We start from the raw sequence: 13,737 nt of genomic DNA, 5'->3' as shown, positions 1-13,737 counted from the left end.
TATTGCACCTTAACAGACAACTTGTGAAAAAGGAAACGTGGCCAGGGCAACAAATTTCCTCTTTTTGTAAACCTTAAACTGAGTATGTCTCTCCTCACCAATTATATAGGGTCCCTTGGGCCTCAGAACTTTCCACAAGCGGTTAGGTCTCTATGGCAATGCACCTGGCTGCTGAGGCAGAACACAGGTGAGGAGGCGGGGGCCAGGCACTGGGAGACCATGGGGAGGCTGGCTGCAGAAAGCCACGCAGGGGCTTCTTGAACTTCTAGAACTGACTGCTCAGCCTTGACTGGAATTGGCAGAGCCAGGGCAGACCTGCCCTGACTTCCCGCCTGTCCAGCAAAGCGGGCACCGCCCACCACCAGGTGGCAGCTTCGGAGGCGGGGGTGCTTTTGATGGCTGCCCATGCGGGGCACTGGTGACTCCCTCTGGGACCCCGCTTCCGCTGATGCTTGAGTATCACCCTTCTGGCGCCCTCAGAGGCTATGACTCAGGTGAAAGGGGTCCATCTTGCCCAGCCCCTTGGTGTCATGCAGCCTTTCAGCATCCCGGTTCAAATTACACTCCAGGGTGGCCGGCGGCGCCAGGGCAGGTAAGTCACCGCCAGAATCTCTCAGACTGTAATGGGAATCTCGCTCAACAAGTGGCTAGAGGAAGAGCAGCCACGACAAGTCTGGTTGTTGAGTTTGGTCACCATCCTCTACGGATGCCCACTTGCTGCCTCTCAGGGCAGTGATGTCCGGGAGGCTGCATCCTTTCTCCTTGGTTTCCTCCTTCTTTCTTGGAGGCCAGTAACCTTTTAAACTCCTCTCTGGCTCCGAATCACTAGAGCATGGCCCAGCACATAGTTGGTGCTCAATAAATATCTCTTAGTTGAGTGAAGGAATGAGGAAATGACTGCCAGTATTTGGTCCCATTGTTGAAGCCTGCTTGGGTCTTGGAGTCACAGGCCTGGATTCAAATCCCAGCTCCACCACTGAACTAGTGGGGTGGCTGTGAGCAAGTCACTTAACTTCTCTCTGCCTCATCCCCTGGTCAGTGAAATGGAGGTAGTGATAGCCTTAGCATGCTCTCTATAGTATTTCATCCTACCGTCTACATTTTAGCCATTGTTATTAACCACCTTAAGGGAGGAAGTGAGGTACCTTCTTAAAGGGGAGCGTGAGATAGTTATGCTATCTTAAGGACCTCTTTTCTCCCTAGGGGAATGCAAAACAGAGGGTCTGAAGGCCTTAAGCTGCACTTTCCCTGCTTGTTCCTGAGTTTGGTTGGGGACAGTCAGAAGCAGGAGCCAAAACTGACAGAAGAGCAATGCCTGAGGGTGTTGGAGGAATGGGGTCTGAAAAACTAGCCAGCTTATTCCTGGGAGGGGTACATTTCACAGTCAGCTTCACTCTGTCCAAAAACCTGATGGTTTCTCAGTGGTTGGAGTGGAGTTGGGAGCTGAGAAAGTGGAAACGATAAAGATCACGATGGTTGTCGCATTCCCACTTCCCTCACCCCTTTAACTACACACTCGAGGGTATTGGAGAGAAAGAATGCAGGAGAGTGAGATACAGGGGTTTGGACGGATGTGGGAGCCGGAGGAGGAAGGAACAGACAGACCACAGAGGAAAGAGATACAGGCAAAAACACTTCTCTTTTAAAAAATGAATTCATGCTTTTGTGAAAAGACAATGAAAGCGAATCACTGTATGGCAGAAGATCAAATGACAGACTTGCAATGGAACAAGTATTAAAGCCCTGTTCTTAACATAATTAACCAGACGGAGGAGCAGCTGTGTTCTGCTCCCATTTTCATTTCTGAAGTCCATGACTGGATTATTGCTTTTTCCACTGACCAAACTCGATGAACCTCATTGACTTAGCCTCTTAGCTGTTTCAAAAGAAGATGTTAAATGCTTTTATAATTAAAACAATAGAAGGGGGGTTAAAAAAATAGAAGGGTAAAAACAATTACCCAAATCTCTTCTGCAACACAAACAAAGTAGAGGAAAATATTAATTTAACATACACAATGCTTAGACCTCACGTACACATGTGAAATGAGTATCAGATGAATTATCAGGCTTTGATGAACTGCAGCATCTTTCTAAGGAATACTTTTATTCATCTGTATTGTGTTTTTTTCCCCATCACCAATAAGTCCCCTTATACTCCCTCCCCTCAGGAATCACCACACTGTTGTGTGCGTCCATGAGTCCTTTCTGGAACACGTTTTGCTCAAGTTACAGTGTAGCAGGGAGAGGCTGCTGGCATCTGCAGGGACCACACCCCAAGGGGCATGTTGAAACCTCTGAAACTGAGTTTGCCTCAGGTTAAGCCAGGAGGCACCTGTAGCAATGTGTAGCATCAGAGAATGTAAAAGTCAGTTCTGTCTGCAGGGGCAATGACAGAAAGGGGGCAGGTTTCTGCCTTGACTGAATAAAACATCCCCAGGTAACACACTGGTTACAGGGGGAGATGTATGGCTGGCAAAAAGGAATAAAAATGCTGTTTACTTATGTCTGGCTGGAGAGTGAAATTAGATCATTCTTAAGTGCTTTGAGGTCCTTGGATGAAAGGTGCTTGGAAATACCACACAGTTAATTACAGGGATGTTTATGGTCTTGGAAAACTTATTCAACAATAAGGAAATGGTTAAAGAAAGTATGGCATATCCAACTGATGGAATACTATTATGTAGCCGACAGAGAAGTGTTACAAAGAATTGCTACCGACATGGGAAAGTACTTATTAAGTTAAATGAAAAAGGCATGATTAAAAAAAACATCCTATATCTACTAGGCTCTCATTCTATTTAAAGCAATATAGAGGAAGAGAATAACCCACTAAGTGAACAGTCATTAGCTCTAAGTAGTAGAATTGTGGGTGGCTTTTCTTCTCTATTTTTTGAACTTCATAAAATGAACATAAAAAATTACTATTACTTTCATGAATTCTTGACATTTGTCAAGGCTTTCGTTATGGCTCAGTTTGTGGTTAGGTCTCACAAATGTTCCATACGTGTTTGAGAAGAATATGTATTCTGTAGGGGATGGTATTCTACATTATCATGGAGATGGGGCTTGTTAATTGCATTGCTCAAATCTGTTTCCTTACTGATTTGTCTGGTTAAGCTATTAGTTACCGAGGGATTATGTAAAAATGCCTCATAATCTGATAGCGGATTTTGTCTATTTCCCTCTGCAGTTCTGTTAATAAGGGAATACTGTTAGGTACATGTAAGTTAGATGGTTATTAGATTTTTCAGGTGAATTTTTAAACCTTTAATTAATGTTATTACCTTCTTTCCTTGAAGCTTTTTGTTAGACTTTGCTTGACAAATTTCAACCTTTCTATATCTGTGTTTTAGATGCATCACTCATAAAAATTATGTTTAAATCTAGTCCCATAATCTTTCTCTTTTAACTGGATCATTTAATCCATTTAGATTTATTGTCATTACTGGTGTACTTGGATTCATTCTATCATGTTTTCGTGCTGTTTACTTGTTCTGTGTTTTCCATGGGCTTTCACCCTCTTTCTTGCTGCGGTTTTTTTTTTTTTTTGATTGATTTTTCTTCCCTTCCATTCTTTTTTTCCTCTACTAGTCTGGAAGTTAAGTCGCCTATTTACATTCTCTTAGTGGATACTCCAGAAATTTTATCACGCAGCCTTGAACTTATCAAAGAGAAACCAATGTCTGTCTGTTCAGTCAGAAAAACGTCAGGCTTTCAGGACACACACTGTCATCCCCTGTACATTACATGCTCTTGTTATGTATTTGTCTTTTCTTTTAACTCCATAATGATGGGGATAATTTTAAGATTTAAAAATAGTTTAAATTTAAATATTTAATTAAATTTAGATATTATCATTTTATAAAGTCAATATCTTTTTTTAACCCCCTAGTTCCTCTGCACTTCTGTTTAAGTCTCTGCTCTTCCATATGAATAGTTTTCCCTGTCTCAGGTAAACACCTGGCCTTTTCCTTGGTGGGGTTTGATTAGTGGTCAGCTCAGCTTGGTGTGCTTCTGAGGTGTCTTTATTTCATACTTATTCTCGAGGGATTTTTGCTCGGCGTGGAGTTCTGTAGTTACTTTCAGTGTACCAACAATATTTCTGTCCTCTCTGTAGAGAAGTTTCAGCCTATCTGTCATTCCTTTGAAGTCAATCTGTCTTTCCCTCTGGCTGCTTTTAAGATTTGGCTTGTCTTAGTGTCTGTGCAACGTCTCTGTGACGTGTGTAGGTGAGGGCTTCTTTTTATTTTATCTCAGTGGGTTTCTGGAATCTGGGGACTGTGGTCGTCATCAGTTCTGGAATGCTATTATCTTTCTAAAATACTGCTTCTGACTTATTTCTCCTCTCTTTTTCCTCCAATTCTGAAAAGGCTTTATGTTAGACATTTGCTATCTATTGTTCATGTTTCTGGACCTCTCTGTATTTGTTACTGAAGAAACCTCTCTGTATTATAATCTGTTTTTCAGATCCTTCTCTCTGTTTACTAATTAATTAGCTTTTCAGATGTATCTAATCTAATGCTAGATCTTTCCACTGAGTTTTTAAATTTCAATGAATTTATTTTTTTATTTCCAGAAATTCTATTTGATTTCTAAAAAATATTAGATTGGGCATATTTTAGAGTCCTGGGCTCTTTCTGATATTTCTCATCCCTTCTTTATTTCTCTAAATATGTTATAGATACAGTTTTATATGCTGTCTAAATATCTGAAGTTTTTGGTGGACTGATTCTGTCATCTATTTTTTCTCACTCAAAGTCCCTTGCTGCGTGTTTTACGAGTTTTGAGTAACAACACGTACTCCCTGAAACTTTATAGGATTCCTTTGAGGTGAGTTCCTCTAAGGTATGTATTTGCTTCTGCCAGCTGCCAAAGGAACAAATACTTGTGACAACATTAAACACAATTGTTAGGTTAAGGTTTTTGAATTTCCTAGGTAGTGTGAATTCAGGCTAAAATTCTCAAGGATCACTTTAAAGTTACAAAATCTCAAGGGAGAGATTGTAATTCCCACACCCACCTTTACTAGTTTCAGGGTTTGAGGTGGTTATTTCTAGTTTATCCTTACACCGAGTATGGGGTTCTTCAGGGTCAGTTCTAGCTGAGTAGTGTAGGCCCGGGGCATTGTTTACTGTCTTCCACTCCCCCCACACTGTGATGACGAAGCTCAAGGTCACCAAGTTCTGCAAATGTCCTCGAGGTAAAAGTTTCCTTCTGTCTACTCTCCTCCCTGAGTTCCTGCTTTCAGAGAGGTTTTGTCCTTTGAGTATTTCCAACTTTTTTTTTTTAAAGCTTTGGCCAGAATTTGTAGTTGTTTACCAGTTAGAGTGGGGGTCCAGTCCACCATCCGAGTGAAACAGCTTAATTACTTTTACAATAATAAAAACATATCTGTGTGTTCATTTTATTTTATAATTTATTTAATTGTTGTTCAGGTACAGTTTTCTGTCTTTTACTCCCATCCCAGCCCCCTGCCCCGTATTCATTTTTAGTGACTATTTTATGTTACCCTTCCTCCCAAACATGAATTAACTTTTTCATAAGTGATCAGCGAGGTTGTCAACTTTTCATAAAGCCTTGAAACAAAGTGGGCAGAAACATTAGAAAGAAAAATACAGTCTAGTATTATACGACCAGGTTTGTCTTATTCCTAAATTAGATCAGAATCAGGTTATGCCAGTTTTGTGTACCATGCAATTATAATGGGTTTGTTAAGGCCGTGCATTGGAAATGCCAGAGAGACTTCATAATAAGCTTCTTCACACATGGCCTCCATGGTCCCTACAGGAAACCTCCAGGCTACCTTATGCTACAGAGCAACTGAAGTCCATTTCCAGAGCCCCAGGGAAAATGGAGGGTGCTGGGTACTGGGACTGTACCCAACAAACTATCTAAATCTTAATCTGTCATGTCTCTTGATACATTGTAAGATGTACTGGCTCAGATTTCATTAAAAATTTTTCTCCTGCCCATTCTCTGAGGGTGGGATGATAGAGAGTGACTAAAATATCAAAACAGACTAAAAATCCCTTCACCAGGTCCTTGATCCCCAAAGTGTCACTAACCACAGAGAGCTGCCATCCTGGAGGCAGTGGAAAGGGAGTGAGGGGAAAGGAGGGGAAGGGGGGGATCAAGTATAACATATGCTCTGGGAAGAAAAAAGAACAAGTAAACCTAGCAGTTCCCTTGACAGAGTTTTTGCTTGGCTTCAAAATTTAGATAGCTTTTATGCAGCTGAATGGAGCCCAACTCTCTACCATTATAGCAGCATTCGTTTGGCTTAAGGTTTTGCTGAACCTCTATATTGGAATTACCTTTGGGCCTGAACTGCTTTCTGAGTGGGGGATAGCAAATAAGTGCCACGGGCCGTAGGGAGTGGTGGGGCTGAGGCAGAGGGGAGAACACACTGCTGTCCTCAGCAGCAGCCTCTGCTCGGGTTGGCCAGCTGTTCACAGGCAGATATGTGGGCCTTGGGATGCTTTCAAAAGTCAGAAGTCAGCATTTTTATGAGACTTCATGATTTTTAGAGTGTTAGTAACTAATCACACGTTAAAAACACACACACACACAGCCAAACGAAACACATTTATGGGCTGGATCCTGTCCATGGGTCACCAGTTTATAACCTTTGTGTCGGACCTTACTAAATTCTTTCACCCCACTGTGAAAGAATTTATTACATCCTTTGCTACAGCAGAGCAGGGGGAGGGAGGAAAGAAACGTAGGGCCACTCACGGACAGAGAGGAGTGAGGCGAGTCAAGAGAAGACAGCAGTAAAACCTTCATCATTCTGAGTGGACTGGGCCTGGGGCCAGAAAGACCTATGGCAGCCATGCTGTCCTTCCAACAATAGCTGGATATGAAAGATCAAGTCAAATCCTAGTTCAGGATGCTGTTAATTCCAAATGTGAACTTTTTGAGTCATTCTTTCCCAATGAAATTCATAAAAGAATGTTAAAAATACTTTCAGGGGCACGTGCAATAACCCTGAAAGATAAGCAAGTTCATACCATTTATTTACATAAAACAAATGAAAGCTAGTTGAACAGGTAATTCTTTCCTAGCCATTGATTAGACAGGTCTCTGAAGACTTCCACCAGGCAACATTCCTTAGTGTGGTTTGTTCCATTGGAGAAAAAAAAATTTATAACACATCATTTTAGCATGTTCAGAAAAGGCTTTTCACCAAGCTCTGAATATGGGATCTTATTGTGTTGCATTGAATCTGCTCACAAGCCTTAGGTGGGCAGCAAATGGGATGATCCCTCCACCCACCATGGGCTGGTAATTGTTCCAACTTCTTTTTAAGCTTATTGAAATATCTCTTTCCCATTTCCACCAAAGGACAGCCTTACCTACCTCAGGGAGGAAGAGAAATACAGACCGTAATGGTGGGGACCTACCAAATGGGCCTAAACAGCTGCCTTCCAGTGCTGGAGAGGACCGAGCCATGCTGCTTGGGTTCACAATGATGGGCTTCTCAGTTCTAATGTTCTTCTTGTTTGGAATAACCATCCTAAAGCCCTTCATGCTAAGGTAAGAAATAAAGAAAGATAGACCCAGAGTTAAGCAGGCACAATGCGTAGGGGAGGGGAGTCTGGCTTTGGTTTTGGCAGCCGTTCTGACCAGAGCCGAAGACAGGGAAGATAGAATCACTTGTCCCTCCTACAGCACTGGGAGGCAGCTGGGGAGGAAGAGGTGGTAAGAAAATGGAGGATATTTCATTGCTGCTTCCCAACTCCAATCTCAAAAATATTTTCAACAGCTAATCCACAAATTAGGTATGCATGTAGGCAATACAGCCTTCCTTTAACACACAGGGAAGGTGTATTGAAGCCTTCTACACGAGCACAATAAAAGTTTTGGGGTCCGAGTTTTTTGAGTTTGACAATGTCTACCTGGCCCGTAGTAGTTGCTTAATAAATATTTCCTTCCTTTTTAAAAATTAATTCCCTTATTAATACATGTAATAGTAGTTACCATTTATTAAATATATAATACATGACAAATATACTATGTTTTATCCTATTTAAACCTACAACAAACCCATGACGGCAGCATTCTTTTAATTTTGTAAATGAAAAAGCTGAGGCTCAGAAAGGCCAAGTAACTCACCAAGGCCACAGGGCCAGGAAAGAATCTGCCTGTCATTCTGAGGTAAGACAAGAATTTCCTAATACTTCAGTGAAGTTCCCTGCAATGCGGGGAGGTGGGGGGCATGTTTTGATTAGGGTGGGAGAAGAGCTGTTTAATTTTGGAGAATGGCTCATATACCAGAAAGTACTTTGGGGGAGGGCAGTGCTGGGAAAGCAAGGGCCAGGGGGAATGGGAAAAGGGAGGCCTAGGAGTTCAGTGACAAGAGGTCATAGAAGAATCAGTGGGTGGCCTACTTGCATTATTTATTAGAGTCATCTCCCACCATTCCTGTGTTAACATTATTAGGGGAACAGTGTGGAGGTGACCAGCCACTAGAGCACACAGTGCCACTCTCGGAAGGGCCACGGGGCATTTTCTATTTGGGATTAGCACCAGAGAGTCTGTCCTGCCACTGACCAACCTGCTTATGTCTATTCAGTGGACACCAGCAATGCTATACCTGGTTGTGTTTCCTTCATTGCTGTTGCTGTTAAGAACCTCAAAGCCAAGTTTCATTTCTCATAACTATAAGGGATCTTATGATCTGCAGGTTACATGTTTGAACCTCACTCATGACTTCATTCTAGTTTTCTACTTTCCTTTTCCTCTTATTTTATATCTACCTAATCTCTATCTAATCTGTATTACATATAGCTATATAAACTGAACAAATATGTGTATGTACACAGAATACTTTTTTAAAAAATGTGATATATTTGGGAGATGGTTTAAGGATACCTTTTGCAAATTGGCATTAAGTTGTCGCTCATATTTTAAAAAATTCTTTTCTAAACATTTCTGGAAACTAATTATTTTTTTAAAATATATTTTATTGATTGTGCTATTACAGTTGTCCCATTTCCCCTCCTTCACTCCCATCCACCCTGCACACCCCCTCCCACCCTTTTGGTTCATGTCCATGTGTCATCCTTGTAAGTTCTTTAGCTTCTCCATTTCCCTTACTATTCTTACCTTCCCCCCGGAAGTTATTTACTTAAAGTAATTTACTGAATGCTTAAGAGTGGTGAATTGTCATCTGTCTTTTGCCTTGCAATCTTGTGTCACCCCAGATAAGTTCCACTCCATAAAAGATGGTAGTTAAGAGGCTTGGGTACCTTATACCTACCCCAACTCCCTTAAACCTTCATCTCTCAGTCAAATGATGGATTTTGTCTATTTGTGGAGAGATGAACACACAATGCTATTGAAAGAACATGTTCATTTTTTCAGCCCTAAATATACCCTTGGTTCCACTTGGAAGGTTCTGGCCTGGCCCCTGTGCATAGCAAAGAGTATCTCGCTCTCTATATTGGAGCTTCCTGAAATCTTCAAAGGTTTGAGTCATCCTCCGTTTGTCCCTTAGGATTTAGAGAGCTCAAGTTCCAACTCAGATAAACAGACAATTCTAAATGTTTGTTTAAGATGCCCAGTCTAAATAAGTAGAGAAATTAATTTTATGAAAAAGCAGGCCAGTGCTAAATTTGTGGAAAAAACCTTACTCTCCATTTTTGCATTTTCACTTATCCGGCATTTTATTCTTCTAGGCCACCTCCAGTGACTTTTTTTTTTAAATGCCTTAAGATCATGTTAAACTGCACCATCTGTCTCAGGTTTGTTACATTAAGAAAGCAAAATGATGATTGATGGTCAAAGATCTTAATGAGAGCAGTATGAACCTGGCTCAAAACACTATTCAAATATTGACTTCAGGATTTGCTGCTCTGACTTCTTGTTTTTAAGGCACCTGGAAATAAGCACAGGGACCCGCTCTGAGGTCCGTGTGCATCAGGGGCTTGTCCTGTACATTCAGTCGGAGCATATCCTCTCACTCTNCCATCTGTCTCAGGTTTGTTACATTAAGAAAGCAAAATGATGATTGATGGTCAAAGATCTTAATGAGAGCAGTATGAACCTGGCTCAAAACACTATTCAAATATTGACTTCAGGATTTGCTGCTCTGACTTCTTGTTTTTAAGGCACCTGGAAATAAGCACAGGGACCCGCTCTGAGGTCCGTGTGCATCAGGGGCTTGTCCTGTACATTCGGTCGGAGCATATCCTCTCACCCTCACCTACTTTGTATTGGGCTTGTTCTCTATTTTTCACCTACATGTCCTTTCTCTTCAACACCACCTCAAAGTCTTCATGGGCAGGAATTTTGCCTGACACCTCTCATCACTGCTGTGACATTCTGTGTATGTCATACACATGCAAATTCTCTAGGAATGTTTTCCAAGTAAAAGCTAATTCAGTCCAACATCTTCTGAGACTTTACTATATGAGAGGCATTGTGCTTTAAGCTTTGAGGAACGTAAAGGTGAATAGGATATAGGTCCTGACCTCAAGAAATTACTGAGAGCAAAAACATGGTAAGTTTTCTAATGAGAGATTGCTTGCATGATTTGCATTTGCCTCTTTGGAAGCACAACAGATAAATAGAAATGGAATTGTACTTCATTACCAGAACTTTTGGAGGCTGCATTAATTAAGAGCCTTGTGGCTGGACTTCCTGCAAAGGGTGCATTTTAGGGTGAGGCATGAGAGATAATGATTTCTGAGTGTGAGTCTTGTTGATTGCAGGATTTAGGGTAGTATCGACCAAAGTATGGTTGTCCAAATATATGCTCCTTTAAAACTGTTCAGTAGACGGGGATTCCTGGGCTTTAACTCCTATCAACTAAATCTGAATCTCTGCGAGTAAAGCATGGAATCCACATTTTAACAAATTCTTCATTCTAACAAACTCACTCAGACAACTTTGAAGTTTGAGAACCATTGATCTGAAGGTTGGTGTAGTGAGAAATGTGCCTGGAGGGTCATAATTGAGATGAACTTGGCCTTTGCTGCTCTTTATGTCCTGCTCCACGTCCCCCATGCTCCCAGGCTATTTATTGTGTGCCTGCCGTGATGGCCTTCCATTACTGAAAATTACAAATGTCCCAGGTTACCGCATTAGAAATATAAAACTACATTTTTCCAGAAGGTGAAGATCATTTATTCCATTTTTTCAAATTAAAGTACTCAGAGAGAAGAATCGAACTGCACTATCATCCATACATGTGTCACGGATGACTGGTTGGACTGTTCTTTCACCTGTGGTGCGGATTGCCAGGGTCAGGGCAAGTACCCTTGTCTTCAGGTGTTTGTGAACCTCACCCATTCAGGTCAGAAAGCTCTCCTACACTATAACGAGGAGGCTGCCCAGATCAATCCCAAGGTAATGTTCTAATTACAAAATTCTGGTTACAGCAACCCTTTCACACCAGCCTGTTCCCTGCACAATGCAATACGCACGGCCATTCCTAGGGATAAATCTGTTTCCTTCCAGTTAATGTTTTGAGAGTGGTCAAATCAGAGTAAATGAAACTAAAAGCAGTGTTGGAGGAAAAAGGGGAGTAAATAGAAATGGGAGAAATTGTTCCAATTTCACAAACTTGTATCTGGAATTTATAGGCTGAAGTCATTTCTGGGAAGTCTTACTTTTGGAGGTTCCACTCCCTGTCATATGAAAAATGGTAAAAGGCACCACATTCCACCTTAAATCAAGCAAGTAATTTTTCTCCTCAGAGAAATGTTTGTTGAATGACAAATGGATTCAGTTATTGTCCAGGAAGAGATCCAGTACCCACATGTCAGGAGTGTGGTCCTTATGACGTTGGTCATTGCCTAATCTGCAGTGTCTTTATTCTAAAAATACTTTCCCACATCCCTGCTTAGTGCCTGGGAATGGCCTTTCCACTCTGTGCCTTCCTGCCAACCCCTCCCTGTGAGCTATGTAATAGGTTTGTTTCATCATCTTCTGAGACTGAAACTCCCCGTCCATAGCTTCGCTTTGAAGCTTTCAGAATTAAAACTGTTAAGTGCTTGGTATCAGGGAGACTGCCCTCATCTTTCTTCTTTCTCCATATCCCTAGTGCTTTTACACACCGAAGTGCCACCAAGATAGGAGTGATTTGCTCAACAGCACTCTGGACATGAAGGAGTTCTTCGATCACAAAAATGGGACCCCCTTTTCATGCTTCTACAGTCCAGACAGCCAGTCTGAAGATGTCATTCTCATAAAAAAGTACAACCAAATGGCTGTCTTCCACTGTTTCTTTTGGCCTTCGTTGACTCTGCTGGGTGGTGTCCTGATTGTTGGCTGGGTGCGATTAACACAGTACTTGTCCCTGCTTTGTGATCAAACAATACAGCATTGCATTTAGGGGTGGCCAAGTACCTTATAGGGAACAACATCGATTCAAACTGTGGAGTGTGGGGAGAAGCAAGGGGAGGAGCAGAGAAATCTTAAGGTGGTGGTGGCCAAATTGAAGTCCTGGCTTTTAGACAACTGGGATTTCTGCACTTGAGGACTTAATTATGCTGGCTTGCAAATTAGCCACAAGAGGCAGTTAAGTATGACATGGGAATGAAAAGAAATTTTTAAGTCTCATATGTATTCTATTTATCTTATAAATACCTACAGATTCACCATCTTTTCTACTCAAAATTTCTTTCCACATGACCCAAAGAAGCACTTTTTGTACTCACATGGTAAAATGAGCTCAAGGTAGCTGTCCCTTACCTAATCTCAGCTCTAGTTAGAACTTGTCAATGTGGAAATAGATGATGAGGGTATCTAACCTACTGAGCACTGAACAACCAGTCCAGTTCTATGCAGTGTACTTCACATTAAAATAGATCTCAGAAAAACTCCAGATGAAGAACAGTTCGTTCACCAGAGGAAGACGGTCATTGGGTAATCTAAAACACGGATCTGCCATTTTACTTCAGTCATGATAGAGGGAAGCCCCTGCCTTGAAAATTCACTATGTTTAATTTGTACTTAACTTTACTATGTACCATGTAATTTTTCTTCGTTAATTATGCTTTCTGTAAGCTATGTAGTTCTTGGTGCACTTTCTGGTGAGAGTTGGGGAGATGGCTAGAAATGTGAAGTAGGGTAAGCTGTATGGGATGGAATTTAAACTTCGTCTCGGTAGTCTGCACTGTGGAGGTCTCAGGTGGATACTCAACAACTGTCCATACATTAACTGAGGAATTAACTGTGGGTATTAAACAACGAAAGTCACAAGACTCTCCCAACAGGTTCCTTCCAGATTAAGCTGAATATGAGTTGAAAACCTGTTCTGAAAACCAACACAACTATACTTTTAAAGTAGCTTTGAAATTTTACTAAGAAAATTTACTTCACGGACAACAGAGTGAGACTTGAAGCAACTTTTGCATGTAGATGTAATCCAACCAGAAACTTTGATCCTCAGCCAATTCGATGCCTTTTAGAAATTTAAGTCACAAATTACCAAATAAACAGAATAATCAAATTGAGCAACATTGACTTGGCCAGTAGTGAATGATTTTCATGTTTTCTTCTCTTTCTGGTGTGGAGTGGTAGAACTCGTGTTTCAGAGCAAGAGTTATTTGAAATTTTTTAGGCCATAATTATAACTTTTCAGAATGTATCCTTGGGCAATTTGGCTGGATTGTTAGAGCCTCCCTTTTCATCTGTAAAATGGGGCTAATCTCTTCTTTCAGCAGGTTATTTTAGGGAATAAACAATATGGAGTACGTGAAACATTCAGTGCAGTTTCTGGTACCCA

At 41.3% G+C, this 13,737-nt stretch overlaps 1 protein-coding gene across 1 annotated transcript; it reads left to right on the top strand.

Annotated features, from left to right (window-relative positions):
- The first annotated feature begins 235 nt into the window (after positions 1-235).
- On the top strand, positions 236-12,613 carry KCNMB3 (potassium calcium-activated channel subfamily M regulatory beta subunit 3). Its single transcript, XM_037058777.1, has 4 exons — positions 236-592; positions 7,347-7,538; positions 11,156-11,354; positions 12,052-12,613. The coding sequence occupies exons 1-4, from the start codon at positions 486-488 to the stop codon at positions 12,340-12,342; spliced, it is 789 nt and encodes a 262-aa protein (XP_036914672.1). The 5' UTR covers positions 236-485; the 3' UTR covers positions 12,343-12,613.
- The last annotated feature ends 1,124 nt before the right edge of the window (positions 12,614-13,737 follow it).

Source organism: Sturnira hondurensis, unplaced genomic scaffold (genome assembly GCF_014824575.4).
Source record: "Sturnira hondurensis isolate 20B ecotype Veracruz unplaced genomic scaffold, ASM1482457v3 Scaffold0010173, whole genome shotgun sequence".
Taxonomy (NCBI): Eukaryota; Metazoa; Chordata; class Mammalia; order Chiroptera; family Phyllostomidae; genus Sturnira; species Sturnira hondurensis.
This window is presented reverse-complemented; position numbering and strand designations above follow the sequence as displayed.

Excerpts from the sequence above, each read along its gene's own strand:
- KCNMB3 (XM_037058777.1), top strand. The coding sequence starts at position 486 with ATGACTCAGGTGAAAGGGGTCCATCTTGCCCAGCCCCTTGGTGTCATG. Across the intron at positions 593-7,346 it reads GGCCGGCGGCGCCAGGGCAG|GACAGCCTTACCTACCTCAG; the intron begins GTAAGTCACCGC and ends TTTCCACCAAAG. Across the intron at positions 7,539-11,155 it reads CTAAAGCCCTTCATGCTAAG|TACTCAGAGAGAAGAATCGA; the intron begins GTAAGAAATAAA and ends TTCAAATTAAAG.